At 38.9% G+C, this 8,757-nt stretch overlaps 1 protein-coding gene across 1 annotated transcript; it reads right to left on the bottom strand.

The window, feature by feature from the left end:
• Positions 1-1,038: 1,038 nt before the first annotated feature.
• On the bottom strand, positions 1,039-7,911 carry LOC310634816 (tripartite motif-containing protein 54-like; the record flags this gene model as incomplete). The annotated part of the gene is made up of 4 exons (XM_083353352.1): positions 1,039-1,662; positions 4,642-4,812; positions 6,215-6,373; positions 7,738-7,911. 4 exons carry the CDS (start codon positions 7,909-7,911, stop codon positions 1,039-1,041), a joined length of 1,128 nt encoding a protein of 375 aa, XP_083209478.1.
• Between the last annotated feature and the right edge of the window lie 846 nt (positions 7,912-8,757).

The following is an 8,757-nucleotide window of genomic DNA, read 5'->3' as shown; positions in this document are numbered from 1 at the left end:
TCTAGACTTCCTTGTACACCCCTATCCTGTGAACTAGGTAGTATGTAAGTTGTACTGACATGACAGGGTATTGGCAACTGTGCTATGAAATATAAGAGTGCAGAGCCATTTTGCAATGGTTATTTCATGTTTAGAAACAGTTCTATGGTTTCTGCGCTATAAATTGTGGCAAGGTCACTGCATGACAGTGGTGTTCATATCTACCTTTATATCTTGCAAATAATTAGCCTATCAGCCTCTTAATCTGCTTCACTGAAACATGTTTTAATTTAAGCAATACAGATTGTCCCAAATTGTTAAGAACTAGAATGCTAATGTTGACTAGAGATAAGCAAAGTTTTGATCATATTGAACAAAACTGGGTTTATTTGGAATTATTTTCAACTGATCCACAATTACTGCTAAAGATGCTACATGACATAGGGAGGTTTTAATTGTGCTGTAATGACAATAAAATATTGAGCATAAAGTACACAATCATTGAAACAGACTCTCATTTTCTACCTAGCCCTGAAGAAATTCAGGGGTAGACCAAACAGAACTTCAACTTCTTTCAACATTGTGTAGAATTGCAAAGTAATTCTTACTTTGCTTAAAGTGATCTATGAGGTATCTAGGGTAGCAGATTTGTCACCCATATTATATAAAGCAGTGTAATCCAGACTTGCAGAGAACTAAGATTTTGGGAAATTCAGTCACATATTTATTAAAGAACTCAAATAACAGAATCTGCAAAAGGCCAATAGTTCCATAACCCTTTTTTTTAAACAACTGAGAATCCTCTTTATTTTTCGCCATCATCAGATTTTGCATTTCTTTTTTTCGCCCAGCCTTTCAAATGAAAACGATAATTAACACCGCCTGGTATGTGGTATATCAAATAGCATACTTTATTGTTGCATTTATAAATATTTTATTTCAGAATACTGAACGGCCAGTATATTGACATTTTGCCATTAGTTTTTAACTAATTTGTATGTGGAATATAAATATAGTATTCTTTTCTAAAGCATGTTACACCATAACTTTCCTTGATGCTCATTCTGCTTCTAGTGAGAGGTTGAATTTACATGGTGTATTATTTCCTTCACTGTGGGAGTGTTGATTAGGCTCTTGCTTCATTTCACTTGATTTCTGGAAAAAATCAAGTACCTCTTGGCAGAAATATTCATCAGGAAATGCACCAGAGAAAGAAAATGCAGGACATTCCAGCTTGAATGCTTCAGGGAGCTCACTGGAATTTGCAAGAGTTTCATCAGAATTAGAGGAGATATAATTATTAATGCTAATGCCTTTGATCAGATCTTTGAAATACTGCCCAATAGAAATATGGCAGCCATTTGTATCTTGTTGTATAGGCTTTCCTTCTGTGAGTTTCTCTAACTTGCTTCTAAATATTTTATCTTCTTGAAGAAAGCGTACTGAATTGCTATGCTGTTCCAAAAAGGTTTTCATTTGATGATAAAGGTGTGTGGGGACTTGAAGGTCATTTGCTAGGAGCTGCAGCTTTTCTAGTTTTGTAGAATAATCCTTGCATAACTCGCCTTTCAGCTCAGCCATTCTGCATCTGATACCTTTGATTAGGCTATTCCCTACAGCTTCAATCATAACCTTGACACCAGTATTGGTATACGCAAGTTCATTGATCTTTATTTCAATTTCCTGCCAAAGTATAACACATAAGAGCTTAGAAACAGTCAGAAAACTATTTGGGGCAATTTAAATATTTGAAAGGGAGTTCTGAATACTTGTTCAACTCTGATAATCAAAAGAAAGATTGATAAATACCTTTGATGATAAAATTACAAAGATATTGTAGCTCTGATATTGTAGATAGTTTTCTGTACAAAATCACACCTCATGAAATGCAGCACCTCAGAGGAATACCTACTTTCAACTAGGGCTTCATATATTTTGATTATGTGGAAGTCACCTCTTCTCTGCGAGCTGCATTGGCTTCCACTTGCCCTCCAGGTGAGATTCAAGGTGCTGGTGACGACCTATAAAGCCCTAAATGGCATGGGTCCGGATTATCTTAGGGAGCACCTGCTGCCAGCATCAACTTCCCATCGTTCCCGCTGCTCAGGGAGTGCCAGCAGGCGATCCCCAGGGGGAGAGCGTTCTTGTTGGGCACGCCTGCCCTATGGAATCAACTGCCTGTGGAACTCCAGATCGCCCCTGACCTTCACACATTTTGCTGGGACCTAAAAACCTGGCTATTTGAGTTAGCTGGCCTGGACTTAGGGATTTTAAGGTTTTAAATTTTAAACTCTTGTGGGGCTATTAATTTAATTTTATTTTAATTTGTACATTGCACTGTTTTAATTTGCCCTGTAAACCGCCCTGAGTCCCTCTGGAAAAGGGCGGTATATAAATCTAAATAAATAAATAAATAAATAAATAAATGTGACATATTTGAATGGCAATGTGACCGCCTATTCTAACATACAAAGTTGACTAATATTGGCAAAATTTTATGATACTGTTATAGTATCCTATATCAAAGACCAAAATAATAAGAAAATGGTACATTTAAGAAATATTGTTTACTATATGAACCAAGATAAAAACATATGAAGTTGAACTACTATGACTCCATTGGCAGAAGTAGAGGTGGATATACACTCATAATTTTCCCATAACCCCAAACTACAGGTAGTCCTCAACTTAAAATAGATCAGGGTGTCAAACAGCCGGCCCACGGGCCAAACGCATCATGAGGAAACCGCGTCCACCCCATTGCCGGCAATGGGGGGAAAGTTCTGATACGTCACGTGACATCACGAGTTCGGCATGTCTGCAATAGATCATTTAGTGACCATTCGATGTTATAATGGCACCGAAAAAAATGACTTACAACCATTTTTCACACTACAGCCATATTACAGCCTCCCCATGATCATCTGATCAAAATTCAGATGCTTGGCAACTGACTCATATTTATGACAGTTGCAGTGTCCCAGGGTCATGTGATCCCCTTTTGCAATCTTCTGACAAGCAAAGTCAATGGGTAAGCCGGATTCACTTAACATCTGTGTTACTAACTTAACAACTGCAATGGTTCACTTAACAATTGTTGCAAGAAAGCTAATAAAATGGAGTAAAATTTACTTTCAAATGTCTCGCCTGGCAACAAATTTTGGGTTCAATTGCAATTATAAGTTGAGGATTATCTGTATAAGTAAAAAGAGACTTGGCTCATCTGGGCTTTGCTCCAAAAAAAAACCCTAGAAAATTTTACACTTCTCTGCACTTAAAATATTGTCCCTTTCTTTTATAGCAGACACTGAACTGCGTTCTAATTACTTTAATATTATCCATTGCTGATAGATTGACCTTTTCATTTAATTTACACAGTTGCTAACTCAGTGTGCAACTCTTGGAGGCTCTCTACTACTTAAAAACAACAAAACTCACCAGAACAAAATTAAAAGCACATTACGTATACCCAAGGCTATTTATGCTTCTACACTAATAAACTCCCTGAAAATGAACTCACCTAAGGTCCTGGCTCATTGCCCAAGAGGGGAAGGGAGAATCAAGTGTTTTAACACCTACAAAACAGCACTCTTGTAGGATGGTTGGGTTGGAAAAGATCTTGGAGGCCTTCTAGTCCAATCTCTTACCAGAGCAGAAACCTCAACCATTCCCAAGCCGAATGGTTGTCATCGTCACGGCTTTGGCTTTGGCTTTTTTGCTTTAGAAGCTTTTTTCTAGGCTCTCTGAATGCTCATCAGTTCTAGTTTCACATGGGATATTTTGAAGTCTATTCTATTGTAATGTGATGCAACTAATTTTCTCAAAGGTTGTTTCAATGCCCACAGTGCATTGACATGGCTTTAATATAGTAATACAAATGAACATATTTAAGAACTAATTTAATGGAATCATACTGGTGACGGCTTCAATCTTTCATTTCTTTTCATTCCTTCCCACTTGCTGGAATTTTAAATCCAACAACACTGACTCTGGCACCTTATGACTACCGGCCATAAGAAATCAGCAGATTTAGATGGAGAATTAAGGATTTACACCATGCCACCCCTTGCCTGTCATGGTGGCTTGTCTTTTGATTGCTACTCTCAAGTTACTTCCCTCTGCCTTTCTTCCCAAGAGCACCCACAAACACACACACACACACACACAGCTCATAGTGTTTGATTCTCCTCCTGGCAGGATGTAATTAGCTAATTAGGTTTTACCTAACCATATAATTTACTTCCTGTAAATGCATTTTGATCTGGTTACTATATGTAGTCCTTGACTTAATGATGGTTCGGAGTTATAACAGTGCTGAAAAAAATGACTTATAACCTGTCCTTGAAGTTACACTGTTGCACCAACCCCGTGGTCATGTAATCATGATAGGGGCACTTGGCAACTGGCTCACATTCAGGATGCTTGCAGTGTTCTGCAGTCATGTGATCAAGATTGGCAACCTTCAAAACTGGCTTCTGCAAGCAAAGTGTGTGGGAAACAAAATTTGTTTAACAATCATATGATTCGCTTAACAACCAAGGTAGACATGGTCATAAAATCAAGTCTGGTGATGTGATCTGAATTTTTAAATCATGAAATAAAAGCACTGAAATAAACATTCCCATGTTACGAAATGAGGGAATCAAGTTTTTTGGACTGTACCTTCCTTGCTTGTTCAGCATATTCAGACTGTTGGAATACCCAATCTAATCCTTTGATGAAACTCTTTTTCCTCTCTGCATACACGTCAGCAATTTTTGCTACAGTATGGGATTCATGGTCTCCAAAGAGCTTGCAAATGGCACATATTGGTTTATCATCAGCTAGACATACCTGAATGAAAATTCAAGAGACATTATGTTATTACCTGGCGGCATAGCCTTAGGCTGCAATACAATATTTGCTGCTGTCAGTGTTTTTCTAATGGGCTAGATTAGGGCTGCCCTCCCTAACTTTGAAACTTCAAATGACTACTTGATGATTTCAGGTTTTCAAAATCTCTTTGCTGTTTTACAGGGTCCCTTAAGGATGCATGAAAAGTTTATTTTAGTTATGGTACTATAAGAAATCTGGAGCTTCCCAAGTAGGGTAGAGCCAATCTGAAATGCAATTCCCATCCAGATCTCAACTGCTACCTCCAATAGTGAGACATGTACCTAATTCAGCAATATCTGCAGGGCTACAAGTGTCTCACGCTTCCTTGCTATAAAGTGAAAGTATTGCTTGTCACTGGAAACATCACAAGCAGTAAAAAGAGAGATCCCAGCAGATTTGACTTCTCTAGTCATTGCTGACTACATTGAGCCAGCGCTGTCTGAAGACATTTCCATGGTCATGTGGCTAGCATGATATCATGGAGTGCTGTTACTTCCCACCAACGTGGCACCTATTTATCTACTCACATCTGCATGATCTTTCTAGGGCAAGGACAGCAGCTCACCCCATTGTGTGGAGTTCAGGTCTTGAGGCTGGACTGCTCGCTTTCCGGAGGGAGGGAGGAAGGAAGGTTTCTTATGCTCAGTGCCAGCTTTCCTCAAGGAACTTCAGTGGGGAAACCATCAAGATGTTGGAAATTGTTCCTGCTCTCACTGATTTTTTTGCCTGCCTGTGGTCATTCTATTTCTTTGTTTAGTTAAGAAAACGTCTCCGAAAAGATAACCCAGCAGATCATGGCTTATCTAATATACTATTAAGATTGATTAAGATGAGATATTTTCTTAGAAAGGCAGTAATCCCATGAGCTGCAGAAATGCAGTAATCCCTATGAAGCGTTTTATGGAATGTGTTGAACATACCCTTTATTCATCCCTTAGAATTTTAATCAGCCTAGATAATTGAGTTTGTCAGCTGGAAAGCTGACAGCCCATGTTTGAGACCTGCACAACTGGGTTTGCTCCCATTCTTTCCGCAGCTCCTGCCCATTTACCGGTAGAAGTTCGAAAGCATGAAAATGTGAGCAGATAGATACTACTTTGTTAGGAAGGTAACAGCGTTCAGTGTTTCACCACATGCTCTGCGCTGCACTGCGCTGCGGTGTGGTGTCATGCTGGATGCATGACTGCTGACATATCTTCAGACAATGCTGGCTCCCTTGGCTAAGAAACAGAGATGAGTACCACCCCCTACTCGACTGGTTAGGGGAAACCTTTACCTTTAGATAATTTGTGTGATTATTATTGTTAAATTTATTTGCCACCCATCTCTCATTACTGACAGAAATAGATTGGTTTTATACCAAACTCATGCTTTCTCCATGCTGTTCACATATCTGAGATAAATGGTCTTGTTCTCTGGCATGAAGATTTTCAAGCTCATACTTAAATTTTTCAAGAATATTCTCCACTAGGATATTCCTTGGCAATCCAATGAGTCCTCCTCCTCTCAAGTACACCGTCTGAAACAAAACCATTGTATAAAGATATTTTTCTTTTAGTACCTGCCTTACACTCAAATTCTTTTAGCAAACAAATCTTTCACCCTAGTTTGTCTTCTTGTGGCCATGCATGCTAAACTACGGACAGTCTTTGCCGTACGCAGCTGTTCATTTAGTGACCATTTAAAATTATGACAGTGCTGAACAAAGGGACATATGACCTGTACCTGAAGTTGCAATTGATGCAGCGCCCCCACAATCATGAACAAAATTTGGGTGCTTGGCCATCTACCCACCCTTACATCTAACCACAGGTATGCTGTGATGCCCCCTCCATTTTTCTTTCCCCCCCATCTTGCCCCACTGTGCCTCTGCAGGCTTTGGACCTGCTTCTCCACACTATTTGGGTGTGCTTCCTGCCCTCTTTCCCTTCCTGCTGTACTGTATAGGAAGGCCGTAGGGCAGATTGGTTGCTTCTCTTCCCAAAGGTGATCTCCAAGATCACCTTCTGGAAGAGAACGGGCTAATGCGCCCTGCAGTCTCCACATAGGAAGGCCAAGTGGTGCTGTCCTAAGAGCGGGCACCATTTTGGGAGCAGCTGCAATTCTCAGATCACAAAAACTGCCCCACTTCCAAAATGGTGCCCAATTCCAGGATGGCACCATGTGGCCTCTGAGTAGGAAGTCCATGTGGCAGGCAGATTGGTTGCTTTTTCTCAAAGGCAGTCTACAGAAAAGTAAGTCTGCCGAGCCCTAAAGGGGGAAGGGAGAATGGTGTGCAACCCAGAGAGGTAAGAAGCAGGTTCAAGGCCTGTGGTGACTCAGCAGGATGGGGAAGCGCCTCAATTAACAACTTATGAATACAGTATAGTGGGCACACTCTATTATGGTCATACGTCGAGGACTATCTGTATTAATTGTAAGAATAAGTACAGCTCATAAAAAGGCATTTTGTGATATTTTCCTAAAGATGTGCTCTCTGACTTAAATTTATACTGAATATAGTGCATTTTCTCTCCATAGGGCATAATTCTGTTTAATCCTGATTTTGTATAACTGGCTTTTGTTCTATCCAGGTTTTGTATAATTGACTTTATCACAATGGAATGTACTTTTTTAAATTTCAACATATCAAAGGGGAGCTTCATATGAGGGACTTTCTTCATTTGCACTAGGTAGGACATTGGATTTTAACTGCTGTTAGTCAATAATTCTGATTTTCCCATGGTCTGCAGCCACAGGTTTCATTTTCCACAGATAAATTACTTGGTAACTGTTTCTTGGACAAAGCACAGTTCTTGGAGTTTACTCATTCGGTAATACCAAAACAGGTTTGTTTAGAAAAGTAAAAAAAAAATAGTAATAGCATTCTGAGATCCTACTTACTTTTCTGCACATAGGACAAGAGAAATGCCCATTGACATGGCTACAATTTTGGAGGATAAGAATCTTTTCCAGGCATTTTTTGCAGAAATTATGCGCACAACTAAGGACCAGCACTGGGGGAGTGAACAGTTCTAAGCACACTGGACATGAGAGCACCTGCGTCAAAGCTTCCATGTTCCTGTACTCAAACAGAAAAAGAACAACTGTAATGTTCTTTTCTAGTTACATTTAGTTACATTCTGGAATGTTACTCTATGACTCACTTCTCACAGTACCTCCATAGCAACACAAGCCAACGGTAGCACCTCAGTTTTTAAAGAAGCAAGATCTAATGAATTCTGAATTTTAAATATCCATTTTAATATCATGGAGATGTAAATTACTTTTGTATATTAAATAAATTACATAATAATAGTTACTTAACTAAAGATTTTACAATGACTTGGAGCTAGATTGTTCATCAGTGAACACAGCCACTGAACTCAATGGGACTTATATTACTGTAATCATCATTAATTTAACTTCCTTTGTTCCATTGTAGGGATTGCTAATTTGTAATTTCCTGTTAAGGGAGCAAACAGTAAGCAGTTCAACTAAACAGTGGGTTGATGGATTAGTGCAGCTAACAGCATCCTCGATTTGCTGTCTCTGTAAGAAGGCTCCAGGTGGAAGCTTAAATTAAGAATTATAATAAAAAATATTGGTTGTCAAAAAATATGCATGTCAAAAACAATGCTGCAATTTTGACATTTGTTGAAGTGCAAATATAGAAGAAAATAATTTGGCCACTTGCCAAGTATATTTTTTCATTTCAGAGAATAAATGGATAGTATCCAATGTTAGTTTTGTAATAGGGAAAAGGAGTTTTATTCACTACTAGCAGACTATTTTTGCACTTTTACACATCCAATTTTCACTGTCTCCTAAGTGGCATTTCTGAGGTTTCTGGGATTTTCTTGAAAAGATGCTTTATAGCACAAAAATAGCACCTATTTGCAACATCTTCAAGCAACTTTTTTT

Source organism: Vipera ursinii (assembly GCF_947247035.1).
Source record: "Vipera ursinii genome assembly, chromosome: 2".
NCBI lineage: Eukaryota > Metazoa > Chordata > Lepidosauria > Squamata > Viperidae > Vipera > Vipera ursinii.
This window is presented reverse-complemented; position numbering and strand designations above follow the sequence as displayed.